Source organism: Dermacentor variabilis, chromosome 8, assembly GCF_050947875.1.
Source record: "Dermacentor variabilis isolate Ectoservices chromosome 8, ASM5094787v1, whole genome shotgun sequence".
NCBI lineage: Eukaryota > Metazoa > Arthropoda > Arachnida > Ixodida > Ixodidae > Dermacentor > Dermacentor variabilis.
The window spans coordinates 96468252-96486748 of NC_134575.1; the positions used below are offsets into that span (position 1 = coordinate 96468252).

General features: G+C 42.6%; 1 protein-coding gene across 1 annotated transcript; it reads left to right on the forward strand.

Moving 5' to 3' along the window:
* Nucleotides 1-1117: 1117 nt before the first annotated feature.
* Nucleotides 1118-15280, forward strand: LOC142590425 (uncharacterized). Its single transcript, XM_075702522.1, has 3 exons — nucleotides 1118-1593; nucleotides 4619-4733; nucleotides 9820-15280. Exons 1-3 carry the CDS (start codon nucleotides 1424-1426, stop codon nucleotides 9937-9939), a joined length of 405 nt encoding a protein of 134 aa, XP_075558637.1. The 5' UTR covers nucleotides 1118-1423; the 3' UTR covers nucleotides 9940-15280.
* The last annotated feature ends 3217 nt before the right edge of the window (nucleotides 15281-18497 follow it).

Below are 18497 nucleotides of genomic sequence, written 5' to 3' on the forward strand. Positions count from 1 at the left end.
ACACACGTGCGAATAGAAAATTCGCGGCGCTTGGCGATGAAACCTGCGTCAAGGGTGGGCGATAAACATGCACCTTCCATTCAGCGTGCTATTTTTTTTTAGGAGAACCCAAAGCACGCATTATTGATAAACTCCGTTAGTAATCGTCACGGAAGTGGTTAGAGCACAACACTTGTTCTTGAGTGCTTGAAGTTGTTTCGCCTCACAGCAGCCTCCCACTTAGCTGAAAGCTTCTTGTCTTGCAGGAACTAATGGAGCATCGGAACATCGTTGCGGCCGCTGGTGTTCGTGCAAGCGTAGGCTGCACAGAACGCCGGCATGATCGGCCTACAAGTTCAATTGATGCTGCGCACGTCAACTACCACTCCTATATACACACAAATAAGGGATTGTAGGGTCGAGCGAAGCAGATTAGGACGGCACGCACGCAGAAATAAGCCCGGTCAGGCACGGTCGCGGAGACTGCGAAGGAGCGGAACACCAGTGTTGACGTCACTAAGCCGCGGTTTCCGGTCTCCGCTCGCGTCGTCAGCGTCAGCAGCAGCGCGCGGCGCTTGACGGGGGGCGGAGCTACAGCGCAATTGTAAGCGACGATTGCGTCGCTCCTAAGTGAAAAATCCCCCCAAAATGTTACCTTCATGGTTTATAAGGTTCCCGCATCCGTATATGAGCGTCTTATTGAATTCGACAGACTCTTCAGCTTCCCTTTAAGAACACTTCGATTTTGGTACAATACTGTCAAGCTGATTTTCTCAAGAAACGCAATGCATACTAATTTCACATTCAGCATCCTGAAACATCTGATATTGGTTTACTGAATTCAGAGATTAGTGTCATTTCTTCTCGGGCTTTTATCGCGGAACTACGAATGTAACCGAATCCTGCGTGTATTCCGCGGCCGCCTCTCTTCACGAGCTGGGGTCGCACTCTCTTCTCTTCGTGGGGACGCGCTCGCTTCACGAGCTTTCTTAGGCGGCTGCAGGGACTGCCACTCCACAAGTTTTGTATAACGTCTTTGGTAGTAACACGAAAGCACGTTTATGTTTCGCGCCGCGGCTTGTGAACTGGAACCGACCGATGTGCGGCGTCGAAAGCCCAGCCAATCCAATCCGTTGGCAGCGCGTTGCGTTGTTTTGTTTTGGCGTCGTGCCCCCTTGAGCGACAAGTTGCTGTCGTGCGCGGTGTCTGCGGCGCCGTTCCTTCGCAGTTTTGTGCTTCGGTCTGTCTCACTTGGCGAAGCGAGCCCCGCCTTCTCCCGCCTGCGAAAGGAGGCCTCGTTGAACGACCGGCACTTGCGAGACTGCCGTGGAGACTGCCTTTTCTGTTCTCTGCGTCGCCTCAGCAAACCAACGCCAGTGATCGCGACGCTATGCTCTAGAGGCCGTTTGCCGCGACCGCGCGAGGCGGGGCACCAGCGACCGGAATGGCCCTCGCCAAGCTGTACCGGGCCGTGACCAAGATGAAGCAGCCGTTTCGCTTCCTGGCCCACCTGTCCTTCTGCGGGTTGATCAGCGGCTTTCTATTCGTGCTGACCGGCGTGCTGCTGCTCGCTTTCTTCGGGTCCAACATTCGCGAGGATGAGGTGATCAAGCGGTGAGCAAAACACCGGCGGCCAAGCGTGCGATTGTTTCGTTCTTTCGGGCACTTGCGAGGCTTCCTCGCATGTGTGCCTCGCAGTTGCGAAAAGCCGCGCGCTAAGCTCGAAATGTGCGTATTTGGGCGTGCCGTGTTCCGTGACTCCGGCACAGTGGTGTTAAGGTGAAGTTTCGGAAACGAAGGGGACGTTGGCGATTGGCCTCATCGCTGGCCAAGAATTGCATTTCGCAAAATCGCATTTCAGTCAATTCAGGTCTAGCGCTGTGTAGTTTTTATGTACAGTACACTGATTCTGCTCACCGTAATCGCTCTTCAATTTCACTTGAAAAGTTCGTTACAGAACAAGCTCAACGAGATCTCAAAGTGTTCTGTGGTAGGGTTCGAGAAAAAAGATAAGAACAGCAACTTAAATGATAACTTCCTGTTTATTATAATGCTTTAAAATGCGTTCATTTTTTCTGCAGCGAAAGAAGGCGAATATATATATATATGTGTGTGTCTTCAAAGCTAGAACCAAACATCCTTTGCTCATCGCGCCGAGTACGGTCAGAATGTCATCCTGCAGCGAATGTTTGAAGAAAAATCTGCCTTACTTTGATTTATGATGATTTATGCATAACTACATGTGATGTTACAACATTACAGTGATGCACAAGCATGTTCTCGAGCGATCTTTTTTATTTTTTCGTTTTATTTTGCTGCCAAACGTGAGCTATACATAGCCAGAGACACCAAGCTGCCTTTTGCATTCCTAGTTGTCATATTAATTGTTCATCATGTGTGGCATTTTGCTGAAAGCAATTTCTCTGTGTCCGGTAGACTGCTGAATGTGACTTGCCAGCTTCACTCAAACATAATCTTAATTTTGTGGATGACTTGTTCCCTAATGTCACGGGATTATTTATTGAATTTTTGTATACATCTCTTTATAATCTTTTTTTTCTCTTCCTCAAAACTTCTCTATTACTTTCTACTGCCGCCTATGCCTGTAACGGACCCGGTCGTATCAGTCTCTTCCCTGCTTTTTTCCCACCAATACTCTAAACGACTTTTGCTTATCTCGACTACTGACCAGTTCATGGTTCCGTCCTTTAAATTCAAGTGCTTCTGGAAGATGTATGTTACCTACAAGTTTCACTGGGTGAATCCCTTTGCATTCGGTTAGCATGTGCTGAAGAATTTCCGAATTTTTGCTGCAGCATACACACGCCTCATCTGCTTGCAAATATTTGTTCCAGCATATTTTTATCCTCAGGCAACCAGGTTGAGCCTCAAGTAGCAAGGCACTTCTCTACCTATTATTGTACAGATTTTCCTTCCAATTTCTTTCTTCTCATTTTGTAAATCCCCATGGTCTTTTTTGTTTCTATTCCTTGCATCCATCTCACGGTCTCTGTTTCTCTTTATTTCTGTTTGCTCCTGATTGTCTATCCACACTTTCAATTACCCTGTACTTCCTGAAACTTTCTGTTCCGTGGGAAAAGGGGCAGGGGAGGTTTCACCCTCCCAAACCCCCCCTTCCCTCTGGCTACGCCAATGCCTCTGCCTTTGTTCTAACATCAGATTGTATGTCTAGATTTATTACCTTCCATTGCAGACAGTGAAGTTGTGTTCCTCATTTGCAAGATGCATTGTCGCTAAGCATAGGAATAGTTGCACCATACTAGCAGGAACTGTAGCCAGAGGAAGGTATATTGGCTAGACCTTACTTGGTCTTCCGTAAAATGAGTTGGCATACCCGAAATGCATGAAAGTTGTGCTCAGATGGAAGGTGTTTCAGAATTGCTTAAACATGCTTTTGTTTCAATGTCCACATAGCGTATTTTGCTCAATGCTAATGTACCTTTGATTGTATTACACACATGGTTTTCATGACCAGAAATAAAATATACAGTGCCCTTGATTGTAACACACACCGCAGTTTCCGTACTTGTAGAAGTTATTAATGTAATGCCCTTGATTTTTCACTTACCATGTCTTCACGGTAAGAGAGAGTATAGGTGATTTGATTTTGCTTCGAAAAAGAACACTTATTGTATCTGAGCTACAGTAGACTGCATGTCACTCCTTGTCAAGTGTTGGATACCTCCTTGTCACTATCAATTGCCCAGAGCATCTAATCTTTGGTACAGTCTAGGGAGTTTAAGATACCAAGTTTCTTATATGCCTTGGAGACCATGGTAGCCCAACTCTAACACCTAGAGTGCCTAACAAACTGATGGAGCAGGCGCAAACCTATGTATCACAGCTTACACAGCTGCAGCAGCATGTGAATTAGATTGGATTACAGAAATATTTAATGGCAATTGGGGTAGCTTGTCATGGTTGTAGGTTTTTGTTTCATTATCGAATTCATTGTGCATGTCATTCTTTCGTAAATTTCTTCTAGAAAACAAAAAGGTTCACATGATAATTGAGCAAAAACACTAAGTTGTAAGGTGCTGATCTTGAGTGCAAGAAATCACATATGTGTACATGTGTGGCCTTGAAAGGTACATAGACAGTTGAAAGTTGTTGATCTGAAGGCCCATGGCACATACCTACAATAAGGCATTGGCAGAATCTAGTAGTTATGAGAAAGGGACAAAGACACGGTGAATTGATTTGGAATCTCTAGAAGTTGTTGCACTCACATAGAAAATTTAAGGGTGTGAGAAAAGCAGAAATAAAAATTAAATCTGTACAAAAATAAAGAAGCAACAATTTATCAACGTGATCAATTGGTTTCTGCGCGATAGACGTGTACTGTGGAGAAAATAGTTCTGTGCCTGAACCGAATAATAGAGCCTACAGAGAACGTTATTTCAGACACAGATAGACCAAAACCACAAAGCTCAGCATTGTAATGGCCTTGTTCTTTTAACAGTTGTTGGTAGAGAATGCCATTGTCTGTATATATACCTTCTTTGTCCTTTGCTTGTGTTTCATGCTGTGTTTTGCTTCCATGTACTATGTTGAACCTGGATGCACGTCCGCAGTTGTCTTAGCTTCTGTACATTGCTGAATGTCTCCTGGTATGCAGAATACCAACGTGGATTGGCATCATCGCCACAGGCAGCGGGATCATGTTTCTCTTTGTGGGCGTCACTCTGACCATTTTGTTGTGCAAGCTCTTCAACCAGCAGGCAGCCAGAGAGGTAAGTCTCGTCTAATCTCGTCTAAGGCTAATCTCGTCTAAGAGTTTACAACGAAGTTTCAAGGACAACCTCTACCTCCTGCCTCACCCCCCCCCCCCCCCCCCAATTTCTTGTGCCACAGTGGAACGGCCGATTGTCGCCTTATGTCACTGTGAGCAAATTTGTGTGCTGTATTGCAACATAATGTCTCATTTAAGGGATAAATTATGCTTATTTTTATTGTTGTGAAATGCGATTTTTTTACCATTCTGCATAGAACCTTAAGACACAGTCTGGACAGTTGTTGCTTCCCTTAGGTGCAAGCCATGCACAGGCGCCTTTGCAATGCATTTCAAGAGTAACCGTTGCCATTAATTAACGGTCCCGTATTAGCAAGTTAATGGACTGTCGGTAATATTACTGACCCGACTTCGTGCATGTGCGAGACACAGGAAGCTGATATTGCCATCACCAGTTATAGTATAGCAAACCTTCCAAGGCTTTACAGCTCTCTTTTTTTCTGTGCATGGAATTGTAAACATGTAGGCGAACTTTGTTTTAATAAACTCGCATCTGACACAAAAATACATTTGTTATGTGCGATATTTGTTGTACGCATATACTGATATCGGCACAAAAATCACATTGCAGATTTTGCATATAAAATTTGTTACATATGTGGGTGTTACATCGAGGTTCAATTGTATTGTTGCCAGGTAGCTTGATGTGCTATTCCTGAAGGGCATACCATATCCTTTTTTACAATTAAGGGGGATAGGGCTGAAGGGGAAGTTCTAGCTCGCGGTTAACTCCAATTTTCCTATTCAAGTATACAGCATACTACATGTAAAACTCAAATACGCTTTTATGAGACAGCCACGTGACCAATTTGATTGAGATTTGTTGCCTTTGAAAACGTTAAATGCTTCCGAGAAGGAAACAGAATCTTAGGACTAAATGTCTTGTACGGGGAAATGCTTAAAATCAGCAAGATAAAAAATAGGACCACAAGGTTTACAAATCCATAACTCTGCATCAAAAACAGATATTGCAGTTCTTTAAATGCATCCTTAGAGCATCTCAAGCAAATTTAACATACGAGTTTACAGCTTATGGGAATTTGTTACAATGTTTACCGTGTTTTGCAAGTCATACTCTCAAACTAGTGGTGTATTTCAGAGTGGTGTATAATACATCAATTTTGCCTGCTTTAGATGTGTTATTAGGTCAAGTTTACAGAACTGTGATATTTTTCTTGTTGCTCAGTTGCATCGTTGTAAACTTGATATTTAGAGTTGTTTTTCTTTATCTTTGCAATTTCTAAATAACATAGATATGGCATAAACTGAAAATCCACTTACTACAGCGACTAGATTTGAAATTTTCCTTTAAATATAACAAAGCTCATCAATATTGGTGCTGTGGATGACAAGAAAAATGATTTCTTCATTGCTATGTATTTAGATAGGAGCTCCGGAGCTCAAGCATCGTCTCTTTTAACACATCTGAAAGTTGGTCGAGTTGGTGTGTCAGTTTTGCAAAACGGAGGGAATAGTGTAGTCAAGGACAAACAACAACAACAAAAAAAGAGGGGGGGGTAGACAGGAGAACTTGCAAACACGTAAATTTCATGCTTGTCCAGTCACTTTTGTTAATATTTAAAAAATTTTTGTTCCTGCTTGTAGTGTGTTCCATGATATGGAGTGCACTGTACCACATTTATGAGTCATGAAAACTGGGAAGGGCATCTGCTGAGTGTTCCATAATTAGAAGCGCCTTGATGCTTGACTCTACCATCTATATTGTTTGCTAATTCATTCTGAAAATTGGTACAAAAGTAGCACCTTTTTCGTTCATTTATCATAACGTCATGTTTGCACGCATTACTTAGGCTGGCTTCGACCTCCGTAAATATAAACTGCACATTGCCTGCAGCAGGTTCTAATAAAAAGTTATTAAACTTGCTGTAAAGGAATGGTGGTGTCTTCCGTCACTGCTATGGCAAAACAGCACAGCAGCACCATCACTCGCCAATACGACAAAGCAGTGTTTGCAGTTGAAAGACTGGAAGGCTTATGATTTCTTGCTGCCAAAACTCCTCTCATCTGTAGGCAAATTTGTGTAATGTTTTACCATTGTCTCAATCTATTGGTGGTGTTTCTGATGTCTGTGCATGTATAATTGAGAGAGTGCACAAATTAAAAAAATTTCTTAAAACATATTTTTCTTATTTTGTGCTCCACGCAACGTCGGCAAATTCTTAGCAGGTGTGATGGCCCATAAAGGCCAGACGATTGACCTATTACTAACCATTGGCTGATCACTAACAACCATGATTTACTTATGAGAAAAAGAGCGAAAGCACAAGGAAAGTTGCAGATGAAAATTCAAGATGATGAGCAACACAAGGATAAGGTAAAAGCAGAAGCCAATGTTTTGACAAGTGGACTTGTCCTTTTCAAAGCGACATATGCATTCCTCGGCACAGTACCTATAGGTAGGGTAGGGTGGGGGTACCTATATATACTGTGCTGAGGAAAGCGTATGTCACCTCGAAAAAGACAAGTTCACTTGTCGAAACAGTGGCTTCAGCTTTTACCTTGTTCTCGTTTAGCTCATCATGATGAGAAGAAGCTCACACATGGATGCACACCCCTCTAGGCATTCTAGGATGGCAAGAAAGTGGCAGTTAATATGTCCTGCCCATCCTATCCCCACTGCTTTGTCACTCTGCGGCATTTTTGTCTGCTGACTGCAACCTCGGAGGATTACCCTAAGTGCACTGCGGGAAGACAGAAAAAAAAAATTTGCCTCCAATAAACCCAGTGGAAGTGAATGTACAGCAAGGCTGTTGCCGACGTTAGATGGCATTACACAAGCACCACCACCCGAAGCGATGCATGTCACGTGCGCGCGCATCTGCACAGAAGTGCAGCATGTATCCTCATTCTTCTAGGCCCTCTGCCAAGTGCAAGTGCGTTATTGAACTAAATGAATGTTTAATAGTAAATTCTGTCGGAATATCCATAAAGTACGGCTTACGCACACGCTGCAGACATGATACCTTCGGATTAATATTCAAATATATGAGATACCATAAAACTGCAACACGGAAACTGAAAAGACAAAACCCTTTTCCAGCTGCCGTTGATGTCAGTCTGAGTGGCTGCGGCCGCTCGGTGGCGGTACTGTTTGCACAGCATACAACCTCATTCTTGTAGGCCCTTTGCCTAGCACAATTGGGTCATTGAACTAATTGAATTTTTGAGATATAGCTCACACACAACCTGCAGGCATGATAGCATCAGATGGAAATTCGAATATATGAGAAAATCTAATCCTGCTAAATGGAAACTCGAACACAGCCTTCCAACTACCATTTGTTTTTGGGCAAGCATGCCACGAAAAATTCCAGCCAACTAGAGGCTAACAGCTTCGCTGTAAAAGGGAAGGAAATGAGCAAAATCTAGAGCATTGTTACCATTGCTGTCATTGCCTAGAGGAACCCATAAGGTGAATGGGAATGGGGATAGTAAGCATCAAATTGGTTATACCATACCATATTGCATACCTGCCAACTCTCCCAAAATTTCAGCAGAGTTTATCAAATTGGGCTTGTGCAATTTTACAAATGCTGCATCAAATGTAATGAATTCTCTTCGAGAAAAAGTTTCGCTCATCTGTTTCCAAACCTTCTTTTGCGAAGCCTCTGATCGTAAAAGGACATTGGAGGGTTACTTCAAGCAAACTTGTACAGATCAGCTCCTGAAGCAGTCAAAATCGGCAACACCAAAGACAGTCTGTCGCAGGCCAGTATATTTGCTATGCCAAGTTTTGTGCTGCGTGTGGGCTGCATCTAAAGGTAAATCATTGCTTATAAAGTTCGTATATATCCCTGAAAGTTGTGTGCTCAGGGGGGGCAAGCTTCAAAAAAGTATGTGCAGTCCCCCCTGCCCCCACCCCCTTTTCCGCTTAGTGTAGTGTTCGCAGGATCTTACGAATTTTCAAATTCACACATTTTGGGTCCATTAAAAAAAAATCGCAGTTCCGCCCAAAAGGAGAAGCACCGATTGCGATAGTAAACTAGTAGATAGCTGTACGAAGTAAGGGTAGTAGTTTTATCGGCCATACAAACTTGTGAACATCCAATTACTAACTAAATTAGCAATGTTAGAATGTGTAAACGTGACTCAACGAGGACGTAGAAAGAAACAGACACACAGAGACAATGCTGTCTTTGCGTGTCTGCTTCTTTCTACGTCCTTGTTCAGTCATGTTTACCCATTCTCTCATCTAATCAAACCGACTAGCCCGTCAACGTGTTTTAACTAAATTAACCAGCACGGTGTCACACGCCCACAGGTAAACGTGAACACATCTCACTCGATAACAGTAGAAACTGTCGGTGAAAACGCTGGAGTTAGGAATCCAATTGACCTCCGTGCATCTGTTGCTTCAAAGCGAATGAAAATCAAAAGCACAGCATATACGAAGCTACCGGCACTATGCGCACTCTGCTACAGATCGCTCTGTAGATGAGGCCTGCGCAGGTGCGCATTTTGGCCACGTCACAGATTGCTTTCAAGATGCATGAGCGCTGGCAACCTGTCCCTACAGCGTCTGCCAAAGGTGTCTACTACGGCGTCCGCGATTTGCGTGGCCAACACCATAGTAGACGCCATGATGTCTCCACTCTGTACGGAGCGGTGGCAAAGGAGGATGTCGGGACACCGTTGCAGCCGCTGGAGAAGAACGTCCCTCCTCTCTCGCCTGACTCCCCTTGCCTCACGTGCCACAGAAGAGGGCACGCATTCAGGCCATGTTCCTCGCTCGCATACGCAAGATTGAAGCGCGTTTGCCGGCTCACCCTCACACACTTTCACTCATATGGAACCTCACGCCGACGGCAGAAATGCGCCTGGGGTGTCCATATAATTGCTACCGCAATAAAATGTGTTTGGAAATATGTTCCTCAAAGGGCATGACACGTATTCCAGCATATTGCTCAGGTTTCAGAGAAAAGCATTTCAGAGCCCTAATAAATGGTGACACCGAGGTTCTGCCTCGCTGATCCTTCATAATAATTTCTTTCTTCTTCTTTCTCCAGGGAGATAACATGCACATCCAACGTTTCCCGTCACAGCCGGGCCTATACCCAGTTCAGGCTACGAACTGTGATGCATCCGGCGACGCGCAGGACACAGCAGAGACCGAGAAGCTCACCTGATTCTGCTGCAGGCTACATCTGGCCAGGGAATTTGGCTTGGCTTGGAAGCTGACTCTGGTGGTTATATTGTTTGCTGGCCTGTTGATCTGTTTCTTTCCTTGTCACACTTGCTGGTGTTTTTTGTGGGCCATTCCATTTAGGCACCTCTTATATTTGCATGCTAGTAGTTGTTTTGCCATATCTTCGAGTGGTGATGTACTTTGCTCCACGAGCTTTTTTCTGTCTCTGGAGAATGGCGTCGTTCCAGTAGCATCAGCATCAATTGGTCGATGCCTGTGATTTGCTAGCTTAGCCATGACGTGAGATGACGCGAATGAGTCTAGTGCGCAAGAGATCAACCAGATACACATCAGCGGGCAACTGGTCTTGGTAACATTAACAGGTCGCTTGTTCGTTAATCCGTAAGCAGAGTTTCTATCTCGAAATTTGCTGACCTGTTGTCAGTTTTTTTTTTCACATGGCTTTCCATTTGTAGGCGAGTGATAAGTTTGGTAGTTAGCTCCCAGTTGATTGCATGTAAGAGAAAGCAGCGTTTGAAGCACATAGACACAGGTATTGTGGCACCTGTGTCTTCCATGCTATTCCCCGAAATGCTTTTTCTTTTTTCCACAACCATTAAGCAACCTGCCAAAGTTTGTCTTCATTAGGCTTTAATAGCGGTGCAGCGTGACAGTTCTTTATGTACAGAAAACAGACAGCTGATATTTAGACAAAATTAACTTGCTCGACTTCATCTGTATTTTTCAACTAAAGTTACTGACAACATGTATCAGGCCTTCCTCTATTAAAAGAAGATGCATAAATAGGCATGCATACCTCAGAGATAAAATATTGCTTAGGTGCTCCGTGTCGGTGCAGCACTCACCATCCACCACCAGAATGTTATGCATCGCCACAATATTTTATTTTTGGGTGCTATGTTGATGCTACTGTCGTATATCCCTGACGCACAATGATCAAAACTATCAGTAGCTGCTGCTGTTGATAATGGAGCCTTGTTTTTAGTACCAAAATTGTGTGAATCTCTGTTGCGTTTATTTGTTAAATGTCGTGCGTGTTTGCAAACGCAACTGTGGAAATTGTCGAACAGATTGTGGATAAAATGACATCTGTAGTCCTTGGCTAGACACTCCCCGTGTTGTGAGATGCCATTTGTGTTGGTGTTCGGTCAGATTTGCATAGACAAATTCAGACAAGTTGAGGTGTTCAAAGAATACAGAAGTGCTTGAAAGCTGCACTTCGAGTAGCAAGATTGTGCACGTATGTGTGTTTTGATTGCATTGTTTTGCTTGCTCATGCTCCGAGTGACGTCTGTGAACTGAGAGGTGTACTACACTTATTATGAAAGGCTCTCTCCTTCTCAGTTCTCTTTTTCATTTGATTTGAACACCCTGCTCAGGCTGTAACTTAGCCTTCCAGCAGTCTTCTGAGGAATCGACAGTTTTATACAATGCCATTCATTGTGTCCATCTGGTAACAATGACGTCAAGGAATTGTTGATTAGAGTGCTTGTAATTAAGTCGCGGTCTTTGTCTACTGAAACTCAGTTGTCATTTACTGCATTGAACTGGGCTGCTGTCAGACCAAAAAGAAACATGAGCGGGTAAGAACGAGCTAGAATACAGGTTTGTTCTGGCATTCACAAGTGTGTTGTTCTGGTGCGATCCATACTCTAATATGCTTTAGGTATAGGAGTGTGTTTCCCAGTCGGCAATGCATTGATGCTGCATCGTATTTTCGATCGAGTATGTGTAAATGCTATTGTGCTCAATCTTTTTCAATGTACATTTTATTCTGGCCTCGTAGTCTGACTTTATAGCTGCCTCTCAAGGATAATGAATGACGGTTGGGTAAGGTAGAGTGGTTAGAACACAGATAGTAATAAATGAAGTTTCTACACTGCGTGTTGGTCGGACAAATCTCGCACACTTAGCGATGGCCAAACACTGAAACCTGAGCATGCGCTTCATGTGTAGACTTGCAACCTATGTTAGACAAAAAAGACAGGCAATAAATAGGGTGGAGAGGCAAATATCATTTAAACAAAAAGCAAGTTGTGAAAAATACTTATGTACAACCTGAATCGAAACTTTTCCGTAATTGTTATGCTTCGTGTTTATGCCACTTTACGAAAGGCTGTTGGAATATGTGTGGCAGTCGTGCTTATTATAAACTTCAAAATGCACTGTTGGACCTGTACCCGTGTTTGGTCTTAAGAACTCAAGCATAACCTGCATTTTAGTTTGTTTCGTAATTCCCTGTGAAACTGGAGTTGTTCTCGCAGCATGCATTTTTCATTTGTTGACACAAGGGCAAGGGGAAAATGAGTAAATGTATGTCGGGTTTATCCTGCAAAAGACGACGTCTACGTAAGGCTGGTAGTGCCACTCAAAAACCACACAAGTGGCAACCCTACTTTTGCGTCTCGTTCACTGTGCAGCCAACGAAAACTTGCCATAGGAATTGGCTTTTGACTTGCAGAGCACCTCTTGCGAGGTCTAACATGTTCTCCGTTGCTACTGTCCTTGATGCAGTATCAGAGCAGAGGCATTCGCCATGTTACGTTTCACTGACAATGCTCCTTCAAATTTTTGAGAAAAATGAACAACTTAAGTGACAGTCTGCCATTGCTGGAAAGGTCCAATTGACCCCACTCGAAGGTAGGATTGCAGCTGGTGACTTCATTTGTTATTCCTCAATACTTTTGCAGCCACTTCTCAGTCATATAATCTTAGCCCAATTGAAGGCGTTACACATTTCTCCTGATGTGCATAATTTATATCCTGTTGCCATGTCTTACGGGCAAGGCATGTCCTTACATAGTCATGCGATTTACCTTATTATTATAGAAAGCTTTCTCACTGCATGATATCTCCGACTGTTTGTTTTGCATAAACTGGGTTCTGTTGAAGTGTGCCATCATAATCACCTCCAGAGCTTGGCTGTCTTGAAAATTAACTACGTCTCGGTACTATATCTGCGCAAGACTGCCCTTTGCTTCAAAGTTTGAAAAATTAGGCTGTCGCCATTGTCTTGTAAATCGCTGCCATCGCAGGTTGCGAGATTCTTGGGAAGCAAAGAAAACTTGTGTTCAGTGTTTCATTCTCTTTCTTTCCAAACAAACGGGAAACATTGCTATCTCCCTCACAGTTTCTTTGTAGAATTGATTATCATGGGATCATTTCGATAACATGTCCCTGCTTGAGACTTTTAAATCTTAAACTCCAGCCAATTAGCGAGCCACATTGTGGGTGAGATGCATGCTTGGTATACACAAACATTTTGAGCCACAACATAAGGTTGTGTTTGATGAATGCCTTTGGCACAGGTCATTGAGCAGGTTGTTCAAATTTGTGTGTGCAGATGTTGATGCACAAGGCTTACTCACTATAGCTCATAGCGGATGTGAAAAGTGTTGTGAGTGTTCAGTTTTTCGCTAGTGTTGGGATGTCTTGCGCATTCTTGGAATCTTTTTAAATCTTGCAGTGATCATGTAATGGGTTCTTTTCTACAGAACATGTTGCTGAGCATTGTCCGTTTCACTTTTACCTTCTTACGTACGGTGCTAAAAGGACATAATATGGCAAGAAGTGCAAAAATGGGACAAAGATGAGAGAAACGGATAACACGAGCTATGTCAGGTTAGCAGTGCATGTGTCGACCGTTTTCGTAATCTCTGTTCCATTTTCTTTCTGTTTTGCCGCGTTATGTTGCCATACCAACAAGCCTGGCTAACAACTATGCTGCAAAAAAAATAATAAGAGGGCTCCACATTCAGTGCCATTGATTTTTGTCCTGGCTCACATAGTGATCAAAGCATCCTCGGACAGTAACAGCACCGCACAATTTTCCACCATTCATAATAGCACAATGTGAGTGAATTGTTTTGTATTACACGATAAGGAAGTCTCTCTTCTCGAGGTCTCCATGCCTTTGTGATTTAGAAAAGTGGGGCACTATAAATACCTCATGAATCGCTTCATAACCGAACATATTTCAGGCACATTACTTCACCCTCTAGATGCTGAAAACAAGTTTTGGCTGGCAACAGGAAAGAATGAATGAAGGTGGATGTACACAGGAAGTGGACAGCATCTTGCATCTCACTTGCAAGTTGAGGCCTCGGCAGCCTCATACTTGGTTGAAGGTGTGGTCGTCTGGTGTTGCCAGAGAGCTTCATACATTATTTGGTGTGCTGCAAATGTTCCTGCTCTTAAAGGCTCTACAGAGAGTGTAATTGGCCCTTTTTGGCCAACTACGCTGTGTAGTGTAAGGAACTACCAAAAAGGACCACAGCTATTGCTAATATTCACAGTGCTTTCTTGATTGTTGTCTCTTTCGCAAATTTGGCCTACTAATAACAGTGCGTAAATCAAGGGGTTTGACAACAAGACATACACAGCACTCTTCTATGTTATGTCACTTCTTTTGTGCGCTGGTGTGGACTGTAGCGAAAATTACACTTCTAGTGGCTCTAGGGCATGTCAGTCCTCAAGAGGAGTTGTCCTCAAGTACATTTGAGAATAGCTATATTGCATCTTACTGGAAAAGCACCTGAAAAATGCATTTGCAGCCCGAGATACCATAGATTATATTATATATGTGGGCAGTTTCGTTATACATTTTGAGTTGCCTTCTTATGTGGCTTTGCAAAAAGGAAACTCATAATAGTCTGTCACAACCAATCTGAGATCATGTAGGTTAGGGATATTGCACTTGTTCATTTGATGCTTCATCCTCATTTTCTCTGTACAATGTGCAACATGAGCTTTAAGAAACCTACTTCTGTGCTGTGACACATTTTTGTTTTTGAAACCGCAATGAACATGATTATTTTTGCATTGTGCAAATGATGAAAACCCTGTATTTACACACCCATACTTGGGATTCCAAAAATGGAACTGAGGGACATTGTACAGGCGCAGAAAGAATTTTGGAACTGAGATGTTTGTCACTAGTGTTTCAGACAGTGGGATTTCCTTTTTTTCTGTGCAACTCTTCGAGTGAAACATTTGTTCCTATTGTGTGTGCATGTTTGTAGTTTTGGGCTGTGGCGTGCGTGAACTGCTGTGATATGTCAAAAGGGTGAACATCCACACTTCATGAACTGGTGAACCTGTCATAAAAACTCGACGAATCTGTGATTGTCATGAGAGGAGAGAGTCTGCGTGGGCACACCATTATCCAAACGCAACTGTCAAAGACAAATGTACATTTTTCCTGTGCTTGTATACACTTTGGTCGTTTAATTAAGGTGTCTTTCCTCATTGTAGTATATTTAGTCACCCCTCTTCATGTACAAGTTAATCCCGTGTCAAATAAAATCTGTGCTTACATGCAACTAACTGGTGATGGCACTAGTGCTTTTCGGTACATGTATATTGTCGATATGTGTATTACCATTTAAGGCAATACCAGCTTTTAACAGGGATGCAAATATTAGAAACTGCATTCGTTGCGCCGTCTTGTGGCGCAGAGTTTGATCAGAAGACACAAGACCTACTCTTGAAATTATAAAACATGTACTAATTAGCGTCCTGGCGTAAAGAGTCGGGAACTACATACACCCATACTGTAAAAAAAATATTGTTGCTGACATGTTGTGATTGGACAGAGAGCCACAAGATGTTGCTGCTGTCCACTTCTCTGGTAACCCAGTATTCTTTAAAGGGCGGCACGCACTATATGCGAAAGCTAAAGCTGTCTAATGTTTAAAGGTGCTGTGATTATTTAGCTGGGCAGTTCTTGATGTTGAAAGCAAATCATCCACAACACCACATTTCTTAGCTCCACTGAGAAAGAGTGAAGGAAGGAAGGAAGGAAAGGCAGGGAGGTTAACCAGACTGAGTCCAGTTTGCTACCCAAACTGGACTCTGCCACATCATCCGAATGGTCTCTTCATCCATATGTTATATTTGCTTCAAGTGCACTGGGCTTAAATTTTTGTCTCGGCACGCCCACCATGGTTGCTTAGCGGCTATTCTGTTAGCATGCTAAGCACGAAGTCGCTGGATCGAATCCAGGCAACAGCAGCCGCATTTCGATGGGGACGAAATGTGAAAACGCCCAGGTACTTAGATTTCGGTCTATGTTAAAGAACCCGAGGTGGTCCAAATTATCCTGGAGTCTCCCACTACGGCATGCCTCATAATTATATCATGCTTTTCGCAAGTAAAGCACCATAATTTAATTTTAAGGTTAAAGTCTTAGATCTGTATGGTTCAAAGTGGCATATTGAGGTACAGAGAATCTGAGCGCTCGTCCCACCGCTCCTGCATTCGTCGTTGTCTACTTCCACATTGCTGCCACATTGATGCTGCTAATGACACGAAAAGGCACAGATAATTGGAGCACTCGTGCCACTGCCCACGCGTTCGTCGTCTTCCACATTTCTGCCACATCAGGCTGAAGAAAGGCACATTTAATTATAATAGATTTACTTAAAGCACTCAAACCTAAAACCTTTGATGTTAATTAGAGTGAAGCTAATTAGTGTGCAGCTAATTAAGGTAGCTTTAATTAAGGCACTCGAACCCATGACCCTTAGTGGGAGAAAATAAGTAACAATGCATTCAAATGAGAATGTCAAGTAAACTAATGGATGTCTCTTGAGTGCAAAGGCTTTCACCATCACCCTCTTTGGCGTATGCTGAAGTGACTGTCATATTTCCTGTTTCTGCACCACCTACTTAATGTTTAGCGTTATGTGAAATGTCAAAGCTAAATCAACGTTGATGAGTGAGTATTTATCAATCGCCATTTATCTGGCAGAAAGAAATCTGGGTAATTGCGGGAGAAGTAAGGACCATACATTCCCTTGGTAACTTAGCATTTGAACTGCGATGCCAACATCTTATTGCGACATCATAAATTTAAGTGTTTCTTCAGGTGTTTGTCCTGCAATAAATTATTAATATACACCTTTTCTCGGTCTAAGTGATATTGAGAGTTGGGACTGATTTACTGAAAAAATCTTGATGTATCCATTTTGCTTTTACAGTCTATGCTATGGCTAGGATCTTTAAGAAAATGTGTCCGAGATGTTTACAAAAACAAATCATGATGTGGGTTAATCCTGGTGACAGTGAAGAAAGGGTCCAAGCACATACCCCTGTGAGCTCAATGCATGTCAGAATGTCAGTGTGCATGTACAAAGTGAAAAAAAAAAAATGAAGTTATAAAATAAAAAATAATTAAGGTTGTAAAAATAAATAATAAATATACAAGAAAAAGATGAACAAGCAACAAATTTGTGATGACAAGAACAGTAAACCAGAGCGATAAATGCTGTTGCCCAAACACTAGTCTATGAGGTACGCGTGTCGAAACGTCAGTATATATGTATAAAGTAAAAAAAAGTAAAGAGAAAAAGAAAACACAAACAATGAAGTTGTGTTTGTGCTTTTATTCAACCAGTATAGCATAACTACCATATATAACTTAACATAGCTATTGAGCAATACAGCTAGCTGGTCTTCCATCTTCGCACAGTGGAAGGGCTCTGAATTTTTTTGTTTTGTGTGCATGTGTGCTACAAGCACATGCATACATTGCCCGACATGGCTTTGAAAAGCTATTCAAGGTCCCTTTGAGAAATTTGGAAACATAGAGGACACTTCATCAACTTCTTCATGCCAGACAGTAGGGATAATGTGGCAAACACAATGGATGTAACATTGTTCAATTCACAGGTTGCACAGTGCTAGTGGTGCACCAAAATGGCGGCCGCGGCAGCTCTGTCTTGGTTTGATGCATTATATGCGCAGCCTAGACAGGGTTGTCAACCCTGCATGGGCGAAACACCCTACTCAATCACATATAATGGAAACATTTTTTCTTAATGGGGAAATAATAATTAATGAGATGGTGCCTAATTCTCATATACATTCATAAATGAAAAATTCAGTGGCGATTTGGTGGTAAATGGGACAGAAAGGCATTAGCGTGGAATCAGCGTGAAATCATGGATCCCAGACCTCTTTGAGGTCTGGGATCCATGATTTAAACGGTGTTCACCACATTGCAAAGTGTCAGGAGCTAACTTGACACGCGTCCCACCTCTTCGAGGAGCGAAGTACACACGACGGTGGTCCAAAGCAACGCACTTTCAGTTGCCCTATATAGATATACATATATGCACAAACACACTCTTATCACTTTTTACATATATATACGTCTACTAAGCTATCCCATCCCCTCTCTACTTCTGCCACAAGTTTAGCTTCACACACACACTTTTTTCCACTTTGATGCTTCCAATATGAACTGGTGCAAAAAACGTACTCAATGCAGATTTCATGGATGCTAAATGAGGTATTTTTCTATCTAAAAAACTATGTTACAATTATATGAAAGTGACCATTTTTTGGAAACAATGTGGAGATAACAATTATTACACTTTTTTTGCCTGGAATGCATTATGAGTGGCAGCAGCGGATGTCAATAAATGTGATAAGAACCTATTAGCTAATCAAATAAGTAAGTTTAATTAATCAACTTTACCCTTTATTACGGGAGCGCACTTGTAGTAATCGCAGATTCATGCCATTTGAGGGAAG